The sequence below is a fragment of the Mytilus californianus genome, unplaced genomic scaffold (assembly GCF_021869535.1).
Source record: "Mytilus californianus isolate M0D057914Y unplaced genomic scaffold, xbMytCali1.0.p SCAF_7, whole genome shotgun sequence".
Taxonomy (NCBI): domain Eukaryota; kingdom Metazoa; phylum Mollusca; class Bivalvia; order Mytilida; family Mytilidae; genus Mytilus; species Mytilus californianus.
The window spans coordinates 90,261,662-90,288,314 of record NW_026262723.1 but is presented as its reverse complement, the minus strand read 5'-3'; the positions used below and the strand labels follow the sequence as shown (position 1 = coordinate 90,288,314).

The 26,653-nt window shown below is 30.9% G+C and overlaps 1 protein-coding gene across 2 annotated transcripts; it reads left to right on the top strand.

Annotated features, from left to right (window-relative positions):
- The first annotated feature begins 942 nt into the window (after window positions 1–942).
- Window positions 943–24,096, top strand: LOC127708715 (uncharacterized). Of its 2 annotated transcripts, none has more exons than XM_052213834.1 (7): window positions 943–1,013; window positions 6,256–6,307; window positions 7,147–7,656; window positions 7,996–8,143; window positions 15,683–15,896; window positions 17,871–17,938; window positions 18,295–24,096. In XM_052213834.1, the coding sequence occupies exons 3-6, from the start codon at window positions 7,173–7,175 to the stop codon at window positions 17,934–17,936; spliced, it is 912 nt and encodes a 303-aa protein (XP_052069794.1). In that variant the 5' UTR covers window positions 943–1,013; window positions 6,256–6,307; window positions 7,147–7,172; the 3' UTR covers window positions 17,937–17,938; window positions 18,295–24,096. The 2 variants fall into 2 exon arrangements, with proteins under 2 accessions (XP_052069794.1, XP_052069795.1); XM_052213835.1 differs by having other exon boundaries at window positions 943–1,117.
- Window positions 24,097–26,653: the final 2,557 nt, after the last annotated feature.

Here is a 26,653-nt window from a genome sequence, read left to right as displayed (position 1 = left end):
TGCCGCCGCCACCAGATCACTATCCCTATGTTGAGCTTTCTGCGACAGATTAGTCGCAGGCTTGACAAAAACGAAAAATGTCCAAAATTGCAACTCTTTTCATCCCTAAAACTTGAATTTACTTTATATTTTTTATCAAATATTTGAACTGACTAGGTGAAAAATAGCTTGAATGCAGATTTTTGTAAAAAAAAATTACTTTGGGATCAAACAGTCAAACCTGCAGTGTATGCCCAAAAATCAATCAAACAACATTCTTTACAAAAATATCAGGGGCAGACCTAGTCCAAATAATTATGACGTCTTGCAAGGCTATTTTAATTTTTTTCTGTGACGCCTTCCTACGAATCCAAATAATTATGACATCTTGCAAGGCTATTTTAATTTTTTTCTCTGACGCCTTCCTTCGTAGGCAAGGCTATTTTAATTTTTTTCTGTGATGCCTTCCTTCGTCATCACAGAAAAAAATTAAAATAGCCTTGCAAGACGTTATAATTATTTGGACTACGGCAGATCCAGCCATTTTTAAGAGGGGTTCCAACACATGCAAGTTATCTAAAACAGGGGTTCCACCCATATGTCCCCATACAAAAGCATTATATTTTATAGTGTTGTCAAACAAAGAGGCCTTAGGGGGATTCCTACCCCCACCCCTACCCTTAAGACTATGACATGACTGAATACGATTTAATCAAGTTATTACCTGCTATGAGAAAAATCACTGGTCCCCCCTTTTTTGCAGGGTTATTGTGGCACTATTGTCTATTCGGTAAGAGTTCCATATGGCACCCCCACCATACTAATAGAACACAATAATGTATTACAGTTTATTCCGTGGGGGTGCCATATGGAACTCTTTCCTAGCCCTAGCTCCTGTTAAGTAAATTCCGCGCTAAATTATCTACCCTTAATTTAGCAGCGCCAACCATGTTTCAATGACAACTTCCTGTTTCACAAAATATGGATTTGTAGTGATTTCTGAAAACAAAACCAAGCAAACAAGCTTTGTCACTGTAATTCATTTAGTTATACCAATGCTTAACAATCTAAACTATACTAAACTTACAACCCAAATCTTGTAGCAAAGCTCTTAGGTGGAGACAAGTGAAATTACCAGGTTTGTGGCAGAAGATAAATTCATACGAAGAAGGCATTTGATCAGTCTTGGCTGTTGAATATGGATGCACATGCCCTCATTCATTTGCTCTTTGTTGGTTTGGTCTATTCCTTAAATCTGCTATTTTTCACCTCTAGACTAACCGTAGCTCTTATGGTCCTTATGATTTTTTGCAGACCATGTCAAATAATAACATAAGGACCATTGAGGGGGGTAGGACCTTTATCGGGACTCCGGGATCGGGTGTTATTAAGCTCGGGATTTAGGGATTGATCCATTCGGGATCCGGGAATTCTTTTTTCGAATTTCGGGATGTCAGGATTTAATTTTTTTTAAATTCGGAACCTCAGGATTCCATGTTTTTAAGCCCGGATTCGGGATCAAGACCCTTCCTACCCCCCCTCACCATTGCCATGGCATAGGAGCTAAGGTTTAACCTTAATTCCAGGGACCTCCATGACCTGTTTCAGGGTTCTCACTAAGGTGAGTCCATGAGTCCTGGACTCATGAAAATCTGTCTGGACTCCTCATTTTCAAAACAGGTGAGCCCAAAGATGCATCAAGATTGTAAAATGGAAATCATGCTGGACAACTCGGCCCAGAGACAACTAGGACAGACTAATAAGTTAACTCAGATTGTCTATAAAGTCAAGTCGGAACCATATACAATGGCAACAAGACAAAGTTTTAAAAGAGGATTTGAACTCTATAAATTATTTGATTTTATATTTTACACGACAATATCATTTGCATGTTGCTGAATTTGCAAAACATAATAAAAAGAAATATTGTATAATGTGAATTCAAATTTTTACTTATCTTTATCAATTTATAATAAAACTTAATTAAAGCATAAACAAGTCTAGGTTGAATTTGTTTTATTTATTTGTTGAATTCTTTATTTATTGTTTTAAAGTCAACTTGGACCGTCTATAATGCTAACTCTAACAAAGTATAAACATAAAGTGTGTGCTATTTATATGATAACTTGTTATATTTTGAAATATAGTATCCTTTAATGTAGATTCTTATTTCTACTTCATCATGGTGATTCTATATTTTACTCATTCATCTTTCAAACAACAGAAATAAAAAATTTAGGGAGCGTCATTCAATAGACCACTTTCGAGTTATGTCTTTCAGTAGAAAAGTTCATCAATTATGCGCGCCTTTATGACTTTATTTACCAGATAGAGGGGACTGCAGGGATCTCCATGGATGAAATTTAACAATGGAGGAACTTTCACCATGACAAAACTGTTGTGATTGAAAGTATTTCATTCCTCCTTTTCATTGTATGGAATGGTGAACAGACTGATAAATTGCTTATTATATTTATTTCACTATATAGAATAACCAATATTTTCATTGTCATTTGTAACAATTCCCATGTCAAGCCTGCATTGCTCTCCCTTAATCAAGAATGACCACAAGCTGTCTTTATGGTTCCCAAGTTGTTTTCTTGCTATTTTGGTAGATGGTTAGGGCTTAAAAATCAGGGGGACTTTTTTTTCGCTGTCAGGTTCAGAAGTCATGAACAGGGATCGATGATTTGTAGCATCAACAACAAGAAGTTTCATACCTGTTTTGTAAAACGTTGAAGAAAATTTTTGGAGAGCAAACATTTACAACTTAAATGGTTTTAATAACTTTAAATTGCAAATTTCATAGTAATAGACTATGCAACATGCATCTTTCGATTATATGTTAAAGGCTCAAGTTACATTTACTGATATTTCAGTACATGTATAAACTAACTAACCTTATAAGCCATGCATGCATGGCTAACCCTACTTAATTGGGTTAGTTTTCATTACAATTTCTTATCAGTTTCCAGAATTCAAAATTATTCAAATAATTCTTTGTTAAGAGAATATTTTGAAATAGCTTGCGATGAATTTTCTCCCCCTAAACTTAATTTAAGCTGTGATGTCCAATAATGGCAGACAAATTGTGTTAAGGTGTATTACCTACTGTTCATTTGTCATATCTCAGGAATAGGATTTGTCCCATGAAGGATGAAGACCTAGACAAAGATACTTTATATAACCATTAAGTATACCAATTCCCAGTTCCTGGATTTTACTATGACTTGACCATAAATGCATGACAAAATTCAAAGAAAATAATCAATAGTTTTGAAGGGGGGGATCTGATTATGTAACAGTTGAGTCCTTGGACCATGTCTTTTCTTTTACTACATTAAACATATTCCTGCTGGTCTTATACATCTTATATGGTCTTATAAAGACCGAATTGAATTTTAGTCAATTTTTGTTCAATTTTGAATACACAATGCACTGTTTGTCAGCTAAACTTCTCAGTTTCCAGCTAGAATCATGAATGTATTTTGCAAAATGAAGATACTCATTATCAGGATTTAAGTTTAGTGAACTTTTTCAACTGTTGATCAGCTCAACGCCTTCCACAGTTTCAAGACAAAAAATATTGTTATGCTGAATATATCTACATAAAGTAATTGTCCCCCGCTTAACGCGTTGCGGGGGACATGGAAATACCAGGCGTCTGTCCGTCCATCAGTCTGTGCGTCCGTCTGTCCAGTCTTGTAAGTGTACAATTCTTGCCAGATTTTTATGAAACTTATATCATAGGTTTATATCAGCAATGTCTTGGACGTGTTCGAAAATCAGTGCCGATCAATTATTTTTAAAAGAGTTATGCCACTTGGAAACATTAATTTTATGGAGAATTGCATTTTTAGTGGTCTCATATGTACAATTCTTGCCAGAATTTTATGAAACTTAAATGATAGGTTTATATTAGCAATGTCTTGGAAAAATTTGAAAATCAGTGCCAATCAATAATTTTTAAAAGAGTTATTCCCCTTAGAAATATTAATTATATGGAAAATTGCCTTATGAGCACTCTAATCTGTACAATTCTTGCCAGATATTTATGAAATATATATATAAGTTTATATCATCAACATGATCAATGTTCTTGAAGAGTTCAAAAATCAGTGCCTATCAATTATTTTTAATAAGAGTTATGCCCCTTGAAAATATTGATTATATGGAAAATTGCAATGTTATCACTTCAATTCTTGCCAGAATTTTATGAAAATTTATAATACCATAGGTTTATATCAGCAATGTCTTTGACACTTTTGAAAATAAGTTCTGATCAAATGTTTTTTACAAGTTATGCCCCTTGGAAATATAAATTATAATGGAAATCACATTGCATTTGCTCTGAAGTCTTCATTTCTCTTAAGATATAAATAAAAAGTTTTGAAGAAGAAAAAAAAAGTGTTTTTTTTAAGTTATTGCCCTTGTACCATGGATAGATAAAATATGTGAAACGTAGGGGGCATTGGAACTCTGATCTTTTATTAAATGATGTCCATATCAGGATTCAAAATTTTGATATAAGTTTATATCATCAACATGATCAATGTTCTTGAAGAGTTCAAAAATCAAATATTCATAGAATAAAAGTAGTTTGATATGATGCACACTTTATTCACTCATTTCACTCATTTAATTAACATGCTTAAGTTTACAAGCTAGAAATATTTGTTATTTATATGTTCTTTTTTTGTTTAATGCCACTTTCAGCAATCTTGTTTTTTTTCATTTTGGCCAGTTTTTTTTGGATAATCCAGATAATTGGGGGTTTTTTTTGTTGATTTTTTTTTAGAAGGGATGACTTTAGTTTGCCATGGAAGTGTGACTACTCTCATTGAATATTTTATTCAATTAAATATAATGTGGAATATTTTCAATATGTGTTGTAGGCATATTACTTGTGCTTAACAGTATAGACTATTGAAAATAAGTATTGACAGGAATATTAAGTATCCTCAATGAATATGCTAGTCAGGGATGCATAATGCACTTAGTATTCTTTCAAGCATCAATGATGAAGAATAGACTTTAAAGTCATTTGAAGGTTGAAATTTACGCTTTCCAAATCATTAAGGATAATTATGCAGTGTAAAATTTTCATATACATTCCATAATGAAAGGATTTAAAAATCTTAAAGTTTTTTAGATTGTTGATGAAAATATAGTTAAGTTTATAGTTTATTTATTTCAAACAACATTGAAATAAAAAACTGTCTGGCCTTTCATATTGTTTGCATTTTATCAAATAATCAATTTATTATTTTATTTTTTATTTTTTTTAGTTTTATTTATATACATGTACTTATATTTTTGAAGATGTAACCTTTAAGTATTGAATGCAGCACAGTCAGATCTTGTACCTTTAATAAAATGTTTGATGTTGATATTGTTTTTCTAATTATTAGCTTGCAAATTAATGTTTTTTACATTATTTTATAATTTGTTGATGAATCAGTTATAGTAAGTAACATCTGTTCTGCCTACTGAGGAACATAGCTATGGTACATTGGAGGTGATTATCTAGATTAATATCAATCAGACAAACTGATCAAACTATGAGAAAGTGAGTCACTTTGATAACAGAGAATTATATCAGTAACAAGTTTTTTTTTCTCTGGAAATATGAAAATCAATGTAATTACAACATTCAGGTAAGTGGGTCTTTATGTCCAGTGGATTATAGGTGAACTAATGTTAGTAACAGGTGTAAAATAAAATGATGTTGTGTCTGATGTCCTGCAGGGACAGGTAATGTCAGGCTAATTACTAACAATTGTTAGGGTAAGAAATTAGTGTTGATAGTATTTTTATGTTAGGAAGTTTAGGGTAATATAGAGTATATTTTGGCTGAGTTTCATCTTTCTATGTTTTGTCTGGACAATTGTTATGTTATTTCTCTATCAATTATAATGCATGAACAAGCTGTTGTATGTGAAGTGAGGAAAACTGCTGATGTTGACTATCGCAATCAAAACAAAGTGTACAATAGGATATATGCGTGTGGTAGATCTGCTATTATTGTTTTCATTCTGTAGTCTCTGAAATTTCACACCATAGGCAATATTACCTTCTAATACAGGTATATAGTCGTGTTATTTTATTCTAAGTGATTAATTCATTATTTATAGATACTTGTATATAATTTAGATAGGGTTAAATTTGTTAAAGTTTCTATAATCACGGTAATTGCTTCAATTTATAATATTCCTGTAAGTAATATTGATCAGTTGAGAATGACCATTCTTTGTAACATCAGTTTGTCTGTTTCAGGATCAGTTTAGAAACAGCTGCACAAATCCACTAATTGTTTACCTGATAACAAGTAAGTAGATCATACAACAAAACTGCCAGTCATTAATATTCATGTACTGTTATGTTGGAAATTTTGAAAAGTTTCTCTAAAAAGGTTTGCTATTTGCATATACATCTGATTTTTTATGGGTTTTTATTTTTACATTATTTCTTTAAAGAAATTTTTAAACAATTTTGAATGCATTCAGATGGACCCTTGGGATTTACCATACACAATCTTTGGAAAACAATTATTGTCTAGGAGAATAAAAAGTTGGATATCATTATAGTAAAATATTTTATTAGATTGCTAGTGCTATATCAAAGCTATCTACCAGATCTTAAAATTATTGTCCGTTTTGAAAATCTTGGGTTGTAAAATAAAAAGTTCTTTTCTTTTACTTGAAGTTGACCCTTTGCTGTCCATTCAGTAGAATCAGCTTTGTGATTTGGATAGAGCCTAAAAAAATTGAATTAAACCCTGATGGTAAAAATTTATGACATTACAATGTGTTCTTGCACAAAAAACCTAATTTCAAAATTGTGTAATCTTGTTTATTGTAAAATCTTATCTCTTCTTACAATTCACCAGGATAGAATAGATAAGAAATAACATGACTAACTTTTCATTTATTTTAAAATAGGTCTTATTCTGTAAATATTATTCCTTGTTGCACTGTCATATCATTCCTCAAGGTTGAAATATTTACAAAAATATGGCTTACTGAAGGTTAGATCTAAATAATTCTTCAAAAAGCTGTCTCTAAAATACCATCACTATAGGCAAAACATGTATACCTGTTATTACAGTTTTCATTGTTCAACAGTTCTGTGGATGATTTCTTACTTACAGATATTCTTGTATTTCAGAGCATCAAATGTAGATTAAATAACAGATGGGTGCATGCTATTCTAAAAGTGGCCATGAAGCTTCACTCTCACCAAAACAGAAGTCACCTCATAAAAAGCAGAACAATGGTTTGGCAATAAAAATAGAATATACACCAGTCAAACCTCATGAAGATGACAGACTATCTGCAAATGTTGACAATAACTTTAACCATGACAACAAGTCAACTGATGGTCAGTTGACAATAACCGAAGAAGAAAACGAAAAAGACATTGATTTAAATGAAATAGAAAAGAATATTCCACTTATAGACAAAGACATTGATGACCTTAAACATGGACTAGGTGTTGCTACTTCTGACAGTGGGATAGAGAGCCTCTCTCCCAATGAAATAGAGGCACATGTAGAAGCAACATCAAGTCAACCATTAAATACAAGTCATTCACGCAAAAAGAAAGTTGATCATATTTTGGAGGACAAAGAATGCTCAAATTGTACTTGTGGTGCACAAAATAGATCATTTACTTATGGTGAGTTTAAAAGTTCTAAAAGAAATTCTGATTTATTTAATTTAAAACCAAGTTTAAAGAAAATTGGACACAAGTCAGATAAGAAATTTCGACTGTCATGGAAGTCTTCAGACAGTTTAGATTGGACTAGTTCATTTGGTAGTAGCTTGGACCGTTGTCATAGTGAAGCTTCAGATCTATTTATGTTTGATGAACTAAGCATTCGTGCACCATTAGCAACTTTTGATTCTGTTGATTTTCTTGGAAGTACTACCAAATTACGTGATAACAGTAAAACTAACAGTTACATAAGTTATGATTCTGAAACTTTTACTTTTAAATTTGATTTTTCCGCATTAGACGCACAGAAGATCAAATGTGAGACAGCGCCAACAACACCGGATAAGGATGAGAAAAAAGTGATTAGACGACAAGATAGTCGCCACAGTACTGTTAGTTGTGAAAATGTTTTACTGGATATGTCAAAACGATCTTCTCGTGAAATCAGGTAAGACAAGATACAGGTAAAACAAGCATCAATTCCCAGCTTCTTTCCTGATCAGGATATAATGTCAGGTTCTGAAAGATAAAGCACAAATATATACAGGAATAGGATATAAATCATTGTTTACTCTAGTCTAGCTATTCTTTGAAACAAGAATTAACTCAACAGCTTACTTGATATCAAAATTTGTCCAGCATTGGTTAAGTGTAAAAGGTATAAACATTTTAAGTTTCATTGGGTTCTGTTGCACTTGGGGGAGTTATTGTGTTCATCACTGTTGAATTGTTATACATGTATTAACAACAGTGTTTGCTCTCATGTTTTTAAGTTTATTTTAACCATTGTGGCATTTTCCTAGGTTTATGCATGATGGTCTGGATAGGGTTTACAGAATAGAGAATAATGGGCACAACGTGCAGAATAATGGGCCAAACGTGCAGAATACAGGGCAAAAAATATAAAGAATAGAGAAAAACAGGCCAAAAAAAAAAGGAATAGAGAATAATTGGGTATTAAAATATAAAGAATGGAGAATAATGGGCAAAAATATAAAGAATAGAGGAAAATGGCTTAAAAAATTAAAGAATACACTTTTAGCGTTTCTTCTTTACATTTCATGTAAACAATCTAAAGACAACTTTTCCCTCCATGAATTCTTAGTTTTAAAAAGTATATATATCAAAAACAACCACAAAGAGCTTTCTCTATTGGTTTTTTTTTCAATAATTTTGAAGTATTATACATAATCTTTTTTAAAAAATGACTTCATTTTTGAAAATGATATTTTACTTGATTGCTTATCATCCTCAATTAAATCATTGGATACTGAATACTTTCTATCTATGGGGTGTATTTTAGCATCCTACACAGGAACTTATCCTCTATGTCTGACAGACTGAATACTTTCTATCTATGGGGCGTATTTTAGCATCCTACACAGGAACTTATCCTCTATGTCTGACGGACTGAATACTTTCTATCTATGGGGTGTATTTTAGCATCCTACACAGGAACTTATCCTCTACGTCTGACGGACTGCATACTTTCTATCTATGGGGTGTATTTTAGCATCCTACACAGGAACTTATTCTCTATGTCTGACGGACTGAATACTTTCCGTCTATGGGGTGTATTTTAGCATCCTACACAGGAACTTATCCTCTATGTCTGACGGACTGAATACCTTGTAAGCATAGCTACAGATAAATGATAGAGTATGTGTAGTTAGCATTTAGTACAAAGAAGCATTAACATATATATAGGATACTGCTAACCTAATGCATGGAATTCTTAACATTGCATGCATTGCATGGAAGTCTTTCATCGCAAACTGATTGTTTCTTGTAATTATTTTCCAGTAGACAGACAATTAATTTGTATATGGTGTCCCTGGGACTTGGTCTTTGTTATTATAGGTAGTATAATTAATTTTCCATTTTGTTACTGGTATTGATTAGTTAAGTTTATTGACCAATAAGTCGTTAATAAATATTTCCTGACCATGCTAAGCTGATATCGATAAACATAATAATATGAATTAAATAAAAATGAGATGAAGGCTTTGTTTATATTCTTGCTTTTCTTTTCAAAAGTTCCTTTTGGAAACTATAAGGTTCTTTTTTTTTAATACTGATCATTTTGGGTTGTGTTAGATCCGCCACATGACACTGGGAAACGGCATCATAATAAACTAAAATTCTTGATCTTGCTTAAGAATTGTTTGCTGTCATTTTTGGGGTTCATGGATCCAGGACAATTTTGCAAAGCCTCACATACATCTATTATGGGTGTTTTGTTAAATAAACACCATGTCTAATATATAACATTATCCATATGAATGAAAGGTTCAGTAACAAAGTAACATTCCAATGTGCCCAACCAATTTAGGTCAACATGACTTCATTTTCAGAAATAATTGAAATATGTAGGGTTAGCATGTTAATTTTTTCAACTTTTAGCATTTTAACAGTATCTACCAACACAATGTAGGTCAATATGACCCTTTTAATAAAAATAAAAGTGACCAAAATTTGTTCTTGTTAGGACTATTTGTGCTATAATTTTCAGAATTCCTTCATTATAACCTTATCAACAGTTTGTTGTGTGGTAACAGCATGTATGTTATTGTCATTTTGTGTGTTGCATTATTTCTGTATTGATTTCAGATATTATTCTAGGAATGTTATATAAAGTATGGGATGAAATGTTAAATATGAAAATTAAAATAATTACTTACTCATGTGTAATGAATAAGTGTTTAGAATTTACATTATTGCTGGAATGTTAAATAATCTCAATGTATACAATTGAAATTTGATACAGTATTTTTTGTCGCTAATAAGTTTGTATTTTTACCTGACAAAGTTTTTTTTCTGATGAATAGAACCATTGATGAACTTTTTTAGTAGGGTCATTGCATATTGCCTGAAAAACTTTTGTTTCTGATAGTACCGTAGTCAGGTTTTACAGTTAAGTTATATCAGTGAATGCAAAGCTCACTTTGATAATTGTGGGTAGAGAAAATGATGAAAAGTTTTCAGGTATAAACCAATAGAAACATTGAAATAAATTATATCGGTTTTTTGTCTATTTGGAAAGATAATTATTATATTTTGAAAATATGACATATCCATCAACATTGAAACACAGCACATAAAAAATATCAATACCATGTTCAAGGAAAAACAGAGCTTGCAGATTGTTCTTTTGACTGAATTTTATGGTCTAATTATTGTTCTGACTTAATTATTTCAAAGCTTTTAATATGATATTTGTACATATCCCGCAGTGCTAATGAGTTCTATTACAGAAATTAATCTATTTCTTCCATTTCAAAGGAAACATCCCATGATTTCCATAATAAAATATCATTATATAACATTCAAATTCTCAGCGAGATGTCTTCAAAAACGTAACATGGATTCTACATATGCTATAGATTTATTCTGTAAGGTTATGAATGCTTGACATAATTATGCTTACCTATTGCATGTTTAAGGGTATTATAGATATTTTGGAAACCATAAAGTTAAGAATGTTGTTTGTAGCTTTTAATGTTGTAGCTTGATTTGCTTTAAATGAATTAATAGAATTAGTTGTATTCTTCAGCTCAATCACTATTACTATAAGATGCCAACTCAGTATGCAGAAGTTGCTTTTGGCGCTTTCTGAAAGAGTTTTGATGTGCAAACAATTATTTAAGCCTTTTATTATCATTTTTTCCTTGCTTAAATATGGTTGGACTATTGTCTGTGTGTTTTTAATTCTGTTAGAAGGTCATATTACATGTATGTACAATTATACAACTTAGTCTATCTGGTCTGTTCAATCTATTTCTCAGGATCTTTGATGGTATAATATATAAATCTTTTTTCTATTTCTATCCTCTCAATACTGAATAGTAAAGTTTAACATAATTTCATTCTTGAATGACATTTTAAAATTTTTATGTACCTCCCTTCCAAAAAACACTACATTGAAAACTAAAGACTTGGTAGCATGAAGCCCGCCAAAAATCAAGGGTGATCCTGGTTTACTGTAATGTTTCAATGCAATGAACAACTTCCAATTTATATGTCTTGATCTGGAAGTGTAATTTGATTCTTGTTCAGCTGTCAATATAAAGAATGGTGTATTTCTGTTTCCTTTCTTTATTTACACGTTTTTTAGCCATGGCGTTGTCAGTTTATTTTCAACTTATGTGTTTGAATGTCCATTTGGTATCTTTTGCCCCTCTTTTCCAAATAAAAATTGTTTGTTGATATAATTTGATGTCAGTCTGTGTATTAAATGCATTGTTTTTATTTTGCAAACTGAGATGTAAAGATTAATATATACCCAGCAGACATAAATAGATATCAATTGACATATTGAAATGTAAAACATCAGTAGATGATTAAAAAATGTACCCCCGGTATACAGTATACAATTTATAAAAAGCTGTTTAAATATGTTAAATAGTACAAAACTATGTGTTTACATAATGAAAAATATGTTCTAATCTATGACTCTAAATTTCCAATTAATATTGTTTGCTCATAAATATGTTAGTGAATATTTTAGAAAAAATGGTATGGTATTACACTATAAGTTTTGGTCAATGTAAATGTCTATTAGAACAATATCCTGTTGTGGAAAAAAGTTCAATAAATCTGCATGATTTATAGATTAAATATTGAAATGATCTGATCTGTACTGTTAAGGCAGTAACCAAAATAGCATATTGATTTTGTGTCTTACATCATGGTTAAAATGACCAATAATGTTAAACATTTTATCAATGCTGTTAGGGCATCTTTCATTGTGAAAATATGCACCTTTAGGACGAAGAACAGTATAAAGACTCATTAGCTTGCATTTTAAATTCCCTCTTCCATACAAAAATTCAAACAAAGTTGTTATACTATTACAGCTAGCTACAGTTTGAGTGTAGCATTATATAATTAGTTGATAGGATTTATAGTTGATTAAGTATAATGGATGAGAAATGTTTGTTTCATGACTATAATAATAAAGCCATGTACAGATCTAGAACAAGAATCATTTATTGTCCAATTATGGGTCCAAGAAAGTCATAAACAAAAATTAATGTATTTGTAATTATTTGTCAACATCTTCATTAACAGTTTTAGTTTAAATAAGTACATTTCTGCAGACTATTTTTTAACTGTAAAATGTTGAAAACTGCAATAAGTTCCTATATTGCATTCAAAGTTGTTTAATCATTGTGCAGCCTATTTTATGAGTCATATCTGATTTGATTAAATTGAATTAAAATTTCTGCAGCAATTTAAGCATCATTACGTTTACTATCATGACAGATGTACTAAAGGATGCTGTAATTCTCTGCTATCACAAACATTATCAGGACTTAGGTTAAAGTTTACCTTGATTTTAGTTTGATTACAATATGACCTTGCTTTCAGTTTCAGGAGATTAACTATGTAAGTAAAGACATGCTGGTTTGGAGCTTGTTCCTTGTTATTATGAGAATGTAGTTAAGACTTGTTTCATATAATGAATGTTTCATGTAGCAAATGCTGGTTCCATTATACAATTTAACATGTGCCCTGTTAGATCAATTATTTAAATAGAAGAAAACCTGCTTGTCTTAAATGTTGTTAGGTGTATGAATTATACTTTCCATTAGAAAATTTGCAACAGGATATGTACAAGGATAACAGGAATTACCAAAAATATTGGACATACCACACACACAAACACTATTACCTGTATTTTTGTCTACTAGTCTGGGTGAATATATTGTATAATTATGAATGAAATAAGATGTAGTATGTAGATCTATGAGAAAGCAACATAATTATATAATTTTACTTAAAAAACAAAGTTGTTTTCAGGTCAGTGCATGGTCACCTACAAAAACAAAGTTGTTTTCAAGTCAGTGCATGGTCATCTACAAAAAAACAAAGTGTCCATATGATATTTCACACTCTAAATCACTCCAAGATAATCCATATTTTGGATTTTATATCAATAAAATCTTTGACTTTTGACTTTGACTTTGACTCCAAGTCTTGAATTCTGTGAAGACTACCAGATTAAAGTTATCAATACAAAAATCATTAATGGACAAAAAAAAACACTAAGATATAAACATCAAGTAGAGTTTTCTGACTGGGGACAGTCATCACATGTGTCATCGATAAAAGTTCCTAACACTACACCAAGCCCATCATGCATTTATATTTGCACCTATTATATTTGTAAACAATTCTCATTTCTAATTATTTTTTGTACACATTTGTTGAATATTACCTTAATGGACAAGAGTTCTGAGATAATATACATAAATTATCTAATATATATGCATCTTTTAGTCCCATGATAATTTTACCAAAAGTTCTGAGAGATTAAACAAAATAACCTATGTTTATACATCTGTATAAATATGTATATAGATTATTGCAACAAACAGAAAAAAAAGCATGTCTCTATTTGAAAGCATGAAAGATTCCCCGTACTGCCCATCTTTTTATTATTGATAAAAACTATGTCTTTGAATCAGACAATGTGTTTTAAAATTTAGAAGGATTCATGTTTGTTAGAAACATTGAAATGATCTTGTTTGTTGAGTGAACTTTTGAAGTTTTGTATGTATTGTATTATGATAGTAGGAACATGTTGCTATATTTTGCATTGATATGTTATCATAAGGAAAATGAATGTATAAAAACCTGAATCAATATTTTAGAAAATTATTCATGCAATATTTCATGACATTCCTTCCTGCTTATGTTTTTTTAACGAAGTTTTACATTTAAATTCTACTTTTAATCAATATGATAGATGATGGGTATATTCTGACAGAGTCTTTAAATAAAAAGCCTAACATCAATACAATGTAAACGATGAATTATGAAAGCTACCTCGATTTAATATTCATTGTAATTAAAAAAAAATATTTATATGAGGGTTGAATTCTGTAAAAAGCAAGTAAATGTATTCTGAATTCAAGATAATCAGTTTATTTTTTCTTGCTGAATTAAGAATATAGTATGGTCTTTGACAAACATTATAATGCTGCAACTTACAGTTGATCTCTTGCAGTTACTGCAATAGACATGTGGTAGAAGGCCCTAACATTTGTTTTCAAATACACACGTTGGCTTTCTTTAGGCTCTATGTATTTATTTAAAAACAATTTTCCCTTCACCTTGGCATGATGTGTTATTTATTAGTATCTGTCTGGACTTTTTTTCTGAAGGTCTTACTATCTTGCATTACTGGACTAAACTTTGCTATAATCATAATAGGTAGTAGAATTTCAGAATTATATTTAATATTTAAGGCAACTAACAATGCCACCATTAGAAAAAATAGAGCATAGACGAAATAAAACCTGTATTGATCCTTTTTAGATTTAATGTTGGTAACTTAGTTTTAATGACCCCCTTTAGAAATTTAGTCAAAGGACCTTTCATGTGCTCCTAAAAATGCTAAATGGCCACCATTACTGTGCACAGAAAATTATAGTTAAAAATTGATATGGTTAGCAAGATTTAGAATTGATTGAAGTCGTTCCGGATATAATGATATGCTTGGCATATTGTGGATTCATTTATTTTTCGTGAGTTCCAATACTCGTAGATTGAAGAGAGATTGTATTTTCATGGATATTTGATTTCGTGGTTTTTGTCAAAGTTTGCATAGAAGCCTATAGAAAGCTTGTACTTAAGTGAACATTTAAATCCGTTGTTCAGCCTAACCAACAAAATCCACAAAAAATGGTATCCCAAGAAAAATAATAAATCATTGGCAGGCTTCATACCAATATCAGACACGCTCCCCCTTTTGTGGAAGAAATTTGGTTGATTATTTAGGGAATCACTGAAGCATGACTGGAGCGGGCCCCCTCTTATGGCAGTCAGTGGGCCCCCCCTTATGAAAATTTCTGGATCTGCCACTGAATATCTTAAAGGGCAGAAATCCAATCTAGATACTTATAGACTTGGTGGAAAGTAATTTGACATCTAGCATAACACCATTAATCAGATATATTGAAAATATCTTTGACTATTGCAGACATTTTGATTCTGAGGCTAGTTTAGACCTTCCTTCAGCTTTCCAGAGTTTACAGGATGTTAAAACAATGCAGATGGATGGAAAGGAAGTGGTTGTAATTGATGCTGAACTATACTCACAAGTATTAGAGGAGCTGGCAACATTAAAGTATAAACTAAGTCAGCTGACAGACCTTATACAGTTACAGTCCATCAGCGGAGATGATCAGTCAGAGGTAAGATATAAAATACAAACTAAGTCAGCTGATGGACCTTATACAGGTACAGTCTCTCAGTGCATGTGATCAGTAAAATCATGATATATTTTGTGGCTAAATGATTTGATTTGATTTTTGTCTCGCCTTGACGGAGTCAAAAAGCGAGACTTTGGTATGCTGTTTCTGGCGTCGGCGGCCTCAACAATGTATTAGTTTGTGTTTAGGTCAGTTTAAAGGGAACCAATAGTGGTAGGTCAGTGATATTTGGTATGTAGATGCATTAGCATTGGCACATCTCATTACCATGGTGATCGTTTTGTGCCGCCCCCTCAGCCATGGTCTATTTAAGAAATAATTAATGCAAGTCATAGATTTGTTGGAAATTTTCACATGGCCTGGGTCGTTATATTCAAATTCATTCTCGAGCGTTAGTGAGGGATAAAATTAAAGAATATAACAACCCAGGCCATGTGAAAATGATAACAAATCTATGGCTTGAATGAATTATTTCGATTCTAATAGGACAAATACGGTATTTTTAAAAACAGAAGCGAAGGTAAGATTGCAGTGTGTATGGCTGTTCTATTTTACCCCCTGTAAGATAAAAGCTACAAATTGCAAATATATCTAAGGCTTGCTTGAACTATTTCTTAAATAACCACTTGAAAAAATGTGTTCAATCCTTATAATTCTTAACCCAAACAATCGAATAGAAAATGAACCAACACCTACCTCAAAACTACATTTTAATGCAATATTATCCGAATTTAGAGCGTAAAAGTAACGGAATAATCTTCAGCTTGAGAGTTTTATTTCCTATGACGTCATGGTTTGACATGATGTTAATGTGCCAAGATCATTCATGAAATTTCCGCGGAATTTTATTTGATTTTGATTTTATACATTTTTGTCTCGCCTTGACAGAGTCAAAAAGCGAGACGTAGGTATGCTGTTTCCGGCAGCAGCAGCGTCAAGAATGTATTAGTTTGTGTTTAGGTTTGTTTATAGGGAACGACTTATAATAAGTCAATGGTATTTGGTATGCAATTTTATTAGCATTGGCACATCTCATTTCCATGGAGATTGTTTAGCCATGTACCTTCAGTTATGGTTCATCGACTTTGAATATTTGCATAACTTACATGTTAAAGTATTGTATTTTAATTTCAACATTTGCATTATCAAAATTACAAAAAGGCGACACATATCTCTGTTTATTTAAGATCTTTATTCTTTTTGTTATGCATTATAATAGGAATAACGGTTCTTTAGTTTCTTTTTCAATTTCAATTTGAACACAACGAAATCCACATAGTTTTTGCACATAGGTAACGATACATGTGGATTTGCGTGGGAGGTAAATAGTAACAGTCATTAATATGTACATCTCTGAGTCTGCGCTAAGTATAGATATATTGAGAATTTTATCACGCTGTTATTTACAAAGTGAAATATTAGAATTAAATGTTTTGCATAGTTTGCATGTTAACGTTTGTGATTAGATCAGTTTTAGAGGAACCACTAATGTTAAGTCAATGATATTTAGTATGCAGTTGTATTTTTATTTGCAAGTCTCTCTTCCAGGGAGATAATATGGCCCCACCCCCTCATCATGGATCATTGACTGAAACTTTTAAATTTTGAATCTCCATGACAAACATTTCTAACTGAAGCAACCTTTAAGTCTGACATGTAGTCATGTTTAATCTTTAGGTTCCCTTCATAGATTTCATGATGGTATGTAAGTAATAAAAATTTATTGTTAAACAACATTTTGTCATTGCATTTGGGCCAAATGAAAAGGTTACTCATATGTCTTTTGAATATGGGCATATCCTAATTCAGACACATCATCAATATAAAAAAAAGGAGAAGTGGTATGATTGCTAATGAGACAACTATCCAAAGGAAAAGGATGTCAACAATTACAGGTCACTGTCACCCTACTGTAGTTTGGATTTAGGTACATTAATAATTACTGTTTAATTTCAGATTAATGATTCAACACCACTGAATTCACCAAGAGTAAGAACATCATTGAACTTCAGTAAATCCTGACGGTAATATAAAATTGATGTATATTGATATTATATGAATTTTGTTTCTACCACTGCATCACATGATTCATAACATTTCATTATTCTTCATAGTTGAATTTTAAACAATTTAAAACGGCAGACTTCATGTTGTAAATTTTTAAAAATAAAGATAAAAAGTGGAAAAATAGCATTTCATATTGGATTGAGTGTTTAAATATGTTTACTACTAATTTTGAGTTTCAAAATCATTAAAAATGTGTTTAGTTAAAGAGAAATGATGAAGATAGTTGTTGATTATGATTTTAATACATGAAGAAAATATTACCTCAATTGACAAACTTTCTATCCTTGCAACATTATTATCTTTTTTTTTTCAGAACATTTTCCTGAGTAAAATGAATTCATTCCAGGAGAGAATTGTTTCACAAAGATCATTGTACATAGACCATGATATTCAGACTCCCTCCAGATTACATGTCTCATTGTATATACTACATTGTATAATGTATTTTGTGTAATTTATTTGTAGTTAGAACAAGAGTGTGATACTGTTTGTATTTTATTCAAGTTCTCCTTATTTATATAGAGTAATTTTATACTCATGGAAGTTTCTTGTGATTTGCTATGATCTCTTATGCAGAAAAGATATGATTAATTCCAGGGGAAACATATATTTTTATCATAAAATTTGAAACCAATATTATATTTCAATCTTGATGGGTATTTGCATTCAGAGCTTGAAGAAATAAATACAGTTGATAAATTTGTACTACTATATAAGCACTTATTTTCACATGTTATTCATTTGAAAAGATTATTTTTGTACTCATAAATTTGCATTAGTTAAATAATTGTGATTCAATGTACATGTGAATAATTATTTATACAAAAGATTCCCTTTGGTGAAATAGTACATCAACAACATTGCTTACATTCAATTCACATTTTAGGAAAACCTTTAGTACAAGTGCTTATTAATTGATCTTGTGGTAAGGGGAGAGTAGTTTTCATGAAATATTAGTTTTTACAACAAATGGGAGCAAAAAACATTATACATGTACTGAATCTCTGGTTTTTAGCCTGATATCTTGAGAAATCATATTTACTGGTTTTCTTTTCATATCACAAATCTATCTTTGATCATTTTAGAACACCACTTGTCATTCAAGAAATGTAAATTTTGTTGTCACCTTGCACATGTAGGTATTTTAAAATTTGGAAGGTTTTACATATTCAAATTATAATATTATACTAAATTCTAATTGTTACTGCAATAGCATACAGTATGGTTGCTTTAATATTTTTTTTATAATTCTATCAGTGCAAGTTGGGACAGACTGTAAGAATAGGTGGTATATGTTAGTCATAGAAATAAAAAAAAAAGGTTTTTTCTCTACTTTTATTATAGGTAATTATTAATTCTGCAAATATCATTTAAAGTTCACATCAAATGCTTTATTTTATATGTATGAACTGATTGGATTTGTTTTATGTTAATAGGTAGGACAAACTGTTGTCCCTGTTTATATAAAGCAAGTGATACAAGCTTAATTACATCACACAATTATGGTAAAAGGGGATGTCAAATTGGGTGGTTATGGAATGAAAATTTCACAGTCTGCTCTACTTGAGACTTGCTTCCCTTTGCCAAATATTCTTATTTCTGTAATTTGAAATTTGCTATTGCATCATAGAAATATATCTGCAAGATCATAAGTCAATGTGAACTTGACAAATAATGTCAGAATTGATTAGGTGTTAGATATTTGCTGCACGCCTGGTATAACTACAGCAATTTATTTTTGTTGATTGTTGATCATTCTACCTCTTTTGTTTGTCTAGGTGCTTGTTTTTGTTGCTTTAAGTTGACTTTTTTCATTACATTATAAATATTGCTGACATGATAAAAGAAAGAGCCTATTAATTATATGATATGTATCTAGTGAGGGTTCTTTAACACTGCTCAACGTTTTTATGAAATTTATTACAAGACTATTTACGAAAGGATTGAGGTTTTGCTAAATTTCTTGGTATCTTAAATTTTTTAATAGTGCTTTCACTCCCATGAACAACTACTTAAAAGGAACGCTTGAATTAGATCAGATTCATATACATATGATGTACACTTTTATAGAGATAGGAAAACATTTGAAACACATTTTGTTTTTTCTGCGATAAACATTGCTAAGGCTAGACATAGCAATCCTATTTTCCATCACCATTAGTGTTGTCAACATTTAGGTTCAGCCTGTGGTTAAGGATTTTTTAAAACACCATTATCTTTGTCAAAAGGATTTCGAAACTAAGACAAAAGCTTCTTCTTGATCAAGACAGCTCATCCTTAGCATTATTTTTTTCTGTATTTTTCTGATAGATTGACTTAGCTATAATTATTGGAGCTTCTAAATTTAAGCACAAGTAATTGCTTTCTATTTTTCAAAAAAATTTAGTATTTATACTTTTCTTATGGTTAATACGATGTACATCTTTTCTTTTTACTTTAAAAAAAAATCCAGAGATATTTTTGATAAATATTTTCTTTTAAATCAAAGTTATTTAATACCTTTGATAACAATTTAAAACAAGATTTAGTATGTTTTGATAAAGTCCTTGATTAAACATAGAAATATAGTTTCATTTTTTAATTTGGTTGTCTTTTGATAGAATATTATGGTTATTTATGATTATTCATCTTCAGCTAACATTGAATTGTATTAATTGACTTTTTCATAAAAGAATGGGACCAATATAATCAACACAATAGATTTCTTATATTTTATCTGCAGTGCAGAAGTTTTTATTATTAATAAATGATTTTCATGAAACATTTTGATATATCTTGTTGAAAATATGCAGCTGCACAGTTTTTAAACATTTTACTCGTTTACCTTTATTCAGTATTTTAGACGGTGTCTATAAATGTTATTTTTTATTTGCAGTACATTTTTTTTATACATTTTATCATAATTTTCACCATTTTATTTCTCATTTTGCATACCACTATAAACATATGCTCGTTATGTACTTTTTCATAAAACCTCTGAAATTTAGACTTTTTCCAACTTAGGAAAACAAAAGGGTTATTTGTTTTGGTTGTGTTCAGATTTTAAAGATATTTATAACTTAGAATTTTTATTGTGTGTTTATTTGCTCAGTTTTTTTACCGTTAACAGTTCATCTGCTTAAATATCCCGGTAATTCATATGTACACATTTATTAAATGAACGTAAATTTTGCAAGTTCTAAGAGGTAAGAATACAAGTGACTAAACATTTTGGCATGGAGCATGGGAAATCTTCTTGCACTACAATAAAAATATATACCACAAATGGGTTGCATGAACGTCATCTAACATGGAAAGATGTTTAAGTTTTCAGTTTTCATTAAATCTGTTGTATTTGTTAACAATTAGTTAATAATTGAAATTTAAACAATGTTTGATGTTAATTGACGTTTGTGCAACCCAGTCTAGATCACTTGTTTTCTTATAGCTTACAACTGACAAAATATGCATTCACTTCTTATTTACAGTCTAAATGAAGTAAAAAAAGCATTAAGTAAATTTGATAAGTATGAAATATAAAATGTAGAAATTATAGTAGTGATTTACCTTCGTCTAATTTACAAGTTTTCAAAGGATAAAGTTTCTAACATTAACATGTTTTAAACAATAAGACTACATTGATTGTGTATAACAGAAGACATTACTGTAAAAATATTAAATTAATTGACAGTATTCATTGTTTATTTAATAAGAATCGAAAACATAGAGTTTGGGAAATTTTAACTTTTAACACATATTAAACATTTATTATGAAATCAGAGAAAAAATAATTATTTAATCTTTGTGATGAATGAAATTATTCTTATGGTTTAGCCAATTTTGTGATTAACCACCATTACTATCTTATTATCTCATTGTTGTAGTTATACACTAAATTGAAAGCTCATGGATAGACTTGTAATCCTTTTAAACTTTGGTGATTAAGTTGTTATTGTCGCAATATAGTCTTTTTGTGCTGATGCAGCCTAAAGCAAACATCAATCAATTGATTAAGTTGTCCACTTTTATACAAATATATATTTTAAACCTTACAAGTAATGTGTGTTTCATTGTCATTCACACTGTGTATTTTATTTATACTGAATGCTAAATGTCTTTATGCTTGAAGTACAGTTTGTCAATACAGGTAAATTAAGATCAACAATTTCAGGAATTTTATGAATTCATAGATGCTCTGCTGTAAACAAGAAGATGAAGTTAACAATAACGATATTCTATATGTTTTGGGGGAATTCAACTACTGGAGTTTTGTATTTTTCTAAAAATATTCTTTTACTGTTTATTTTGTTTTTTAGTTATACTTTTATGTTCAATGTTTATTGTCTTGATGTGCTTTCGTCCTGGTTTCGTGCTTACAAAAGTTTTATGCATGGATAGATGTTGTACCCAATTGTTGAAGGAAAAGCTAAATCAAAATCACACTGAGAATTTTAAAGTATTCAGTAACAGAACTACATAAAATGTTACATTATACTTACTTATACAGACATGTTTATTTCAATAAAATCCAAATGTGAACACAACGTGAAAAACATCAGCAATATGTACCTAATCCCTAAAAACCCTATAAAGGCTGACTTGATAGCTATATTTTCCAGGCCTCATCTCTACTTTGTAGACCACAAACAACATAGAGCAGGAGGTAAACATTCTTTAGATCATATCTATGTCCATGTCAAGCAATTCATTAATGATAAACAACAGATATTCAAGTTACAAAATGATGTGATTATATATATCCATAATTGTCAAGAAAACTACCCTATTGAAAATTATGTGAGTTGTGCATGGTGTATGGATTTATCTGTTCCAAAAATAAGCTCAACTACAATTATGGACAAAGTAAGATAACTCTAATTCAAAATATTGCCTTCCATTGCTTAATACATTGCAATGTTTAATTTTAAGTGAAAACAATCTTTACTCTTCAGTGCTTATTAGTACCTTAATAACTTTATTTTATTATTATGATTATTTAAAAAACATACATATAAATTATTAACTTGATATTTTTTGGTTTAGTAAGTCATTCCCTTTCTATGATTCATAATCTTCAACTTTTAGCCAGCCACAGCCTATGATTGGGAATTGCTAGATTTATATGCCATGATTCTCAGTCTTTCAATTTTAGTCACCTTTGGACTCCTGCAATCTTTTTAAGTAAAGTAGATTGTAACCTTTGAATTAATTGAAGTGATTTTTATATGTGTTCAGGCTACACAATACTGATGCATCAAGATCAACCATTGAATATATTTGTATAGATAGTAAAATTTTATTCACAAACCCCAATACAGTTATAGTAATGACTTGAAAGTGTCAAATAAATAGAAGTGTTTTCAAATATTAATATCCAAGTACACTGGTCAATGGGGGGAAAATATCATTAACTTTTCTTTTAGGATAGTGCTATTTTAAAGGTTCTGACTGCTTTCTCCAAGACTTACAACAAAGACATGCTGATTTGTAAAAATCAGACAACAGTCTTGTTTCTCCAAAATGTTGTGAAATAGACTTAAATAAAGAACACTCCTTATGATAATTGTATGCATTATATTTATAGAACCTAAGTCCTCAGAAGTTAACAGTTTGAATTTTCTATTAAGTTTGTTTATCAAACAAGTCTGTATTGGGGTTTGGCAAATTATGAAGCATATGATGAAATACATTTCAAATTCAAAATACTTTTCTAATGTGCTCCTCAATCTTATTCTTTTAACCAAGGAAAGAAATGTTCTTACTACTCGTCTAGGATCATATAACATAGATTTAATTGTCTTTCACACAGAATCATACAATTTAATCAAGAGTTTATTGCCATTCATCCATATTCATATCATCTAATCATGACTTTATTGTTTCACAAGCAGATTCACATCATTTAAACATGATCATGATTTTATTGTTTCACAAGCAGATTCACATCATTTAAACATGATTAATGATTTTATTGTTTCACAAGCAGATTCACATCATTTAAACATGATCATGATTTATTGTTATTCATGCAGAATCACATTGTATAAGCATGATTTTATTGTGAACATAAGGTGGACAGTGTAATGCTTCAGATGTCAAGTATTTTTAAGGAAATAAAAAGTTTTGAATAATAAAAGTATCTCTGTTGCTGTTTTATATGCCTTTTCTACAAAGTCTTGGATCTAAAGAGATCATCTTGTCCATTCATTTGTCTTTCAGACTTTTGGTCCCAAGATGTTAATTGAAGAACCCTCAAACGAATCTTTTATTTGAATTTTAAAAGAGCAGATGTCATGGACCAAGAAATAGCCTTATGTAAAAACAGCCTTATTTATGACAAAACAAATAACAACCACTGAATGGCACAAGACAGGCACATAAAGAATGTGGCAGGTTTAAACATGTCTGATCAGTCAACCTTCCCTCCACTTGGGAGAGTGGTGTAACAGCTCAAAATAAGATTGACTGATTGATTGATTGATGTTTAACGCCACTTTCAACACAATTGTGCTATTTTGTGGTGGTCAGTTTTTATTGGTGGTCTCAACATAAGAACAAACCGTTAAAATCAGTTAGAAATGATGTGATTCATCAGATTGGCACAAGGATAAATAACTAGAGAAAGACAGAAGACACAAAGAATAAAGACTTAAATGAAATTTCACCATTTTAAACTTTTGGAAATCAAATGTATGGAAGATATTGATTACATATATATGCACATATATTACACAGACAGTTAACTTAATTTGTGAGAAAGCAAAGAAAAAAGAATGGTCAAAAACAATGAGAGTTAATTTTTTTCTTTTATAATTATAATGCAATCTAAATAGTAGTGTCAAAATTTATACAAATAAGTGGCTGTGTGGGGTGTATAACTACACAGCCATGTGTGGTTGGAGTGGGGATATTAAATCTGGTGTGTTGTGTAAGGATAGTGTCGTGCTCTCTTTAATATGAAAGGGAACCCTTGCAACAACTCAGAGGAGTCTGTAGGTGGCCTGTTTTCAGGCAAAATACTCCCCCTTTCCAACATGCCCTCATTTTCCAGTGGCAATAGAAATTCTTGCCATTCATGCCAATATATTTTGGATAACTACTTATTTATTAATTTACTAATTTTTTGTTAATTAATTCTCGTCCTGAATATGCATGATATACTTGCCACTGTGTGTTAAGAAAACAAGTCAATCAAATTGACCTTGACCTCATTGTCAAGGATCATTGATAATGGTCCGTTTTTGGTGATACCTGGATACCTGTAGTAAGAATTTTATCTTAAGGATTTCCAACATAAAATTCCGTTCTTCCATTCTTCTTGTCAGCATGTTAGGTTCCTCCTTAGAAATCCCAAATGGTGAGTTAGACTGAAAGGCCTTTACGATGTTGGTAATGTGTTTTGTAAAAAGGTCATCTGATATTTGTTATTTTATGGGTCATTTTGAACTTTTCATTTGCATCCATCAAATTGCAGGATTTTTAGTTTTCGGGTGTTCAATAATATGAACACATTTACCAGTACTTTGCATATGATTCCAACTTGCTCAGCTCCTTGGATAATATGAGATGGTCTTTTTATGTTTCTATACAGAAGACAGTCATCCATAAACAGTCAAACTGACTGCGACTATTCGGAGAGGTGAGCTCATCGTATGTTCCTTGTTGAACTGTTTTTCCCTCGCCAATCTTTACCTAGAAAACTACATATAATATTATTGATTTATTTTACATTTTTACAATATACTAATGCTTTAGTTAACCCTAATGTGGCAATGGCTGATTGTAAATTAGCAGGTACTGGGAACTGCTGTTGACTCCCTATGGTTGTAATGACAAACCTGATGGTGCTGACATTGGTATTGTATCTTCTCCCTATACTGTTTGTTTGTAGATTGTATCATAAACACTGCTTGATAAGGAAATTAGGTATTGACAGTTGATTTGAATCATCAACGTATTACTCCTACAGGTCTCTTATATTTCACATTGGAATTTAAACCAAAATTGAAGAACTTAGACTTCCTGTTTACGCTCTAGTTATACTTTTTACCAATCTAATTAAAATATGGAACTCTGATTTCATTATACTCATATACTTTTTACACGATTAACATAAGTGTCCTTACTAACAACGTTGTATTGTTGGGTATGCCAAATACTCGAAGAACGTGACATCTTTTCAACTTATATAACTTCTACTTATCAGCAGTCAAAACCAGTCTTCGTGTTTACTGTGAAAGTACTCAACTAAGACGGTGGAGTGAACCATGTAAGATAAGAAAGGAGAAGCCTAAGATACGAAAGGGTTATTCAAACGCGTTTGTCAAAAACTGATAATGCCATGACAAAAAACGAAAATCGATCAAAAGACAAATAGTATACAAAAAACAACAAAGAAAACTATAAAAATTGAGCAACATGAACCCTACCAAACACCGGGGTGATCTCAGGGGCTCCTCAAAAGTAGGCAGATCATGTTCCACATGAGGAATCCGTCGTACGTGTTGCACATTTAAGTACACATTAAGTCACATTCGATAAAAAGAGGACGGAATTATGGTTACGACAGAGAGACGGTGACCTATAGTTGTAAACTTCTATGTCATTTGGTCTCTGGTGGAGAGTTGTCTCATTGGCAATCATACCACATTTCCTATATTTATATATCCGTCGTCATCTGAGTAACAAATATT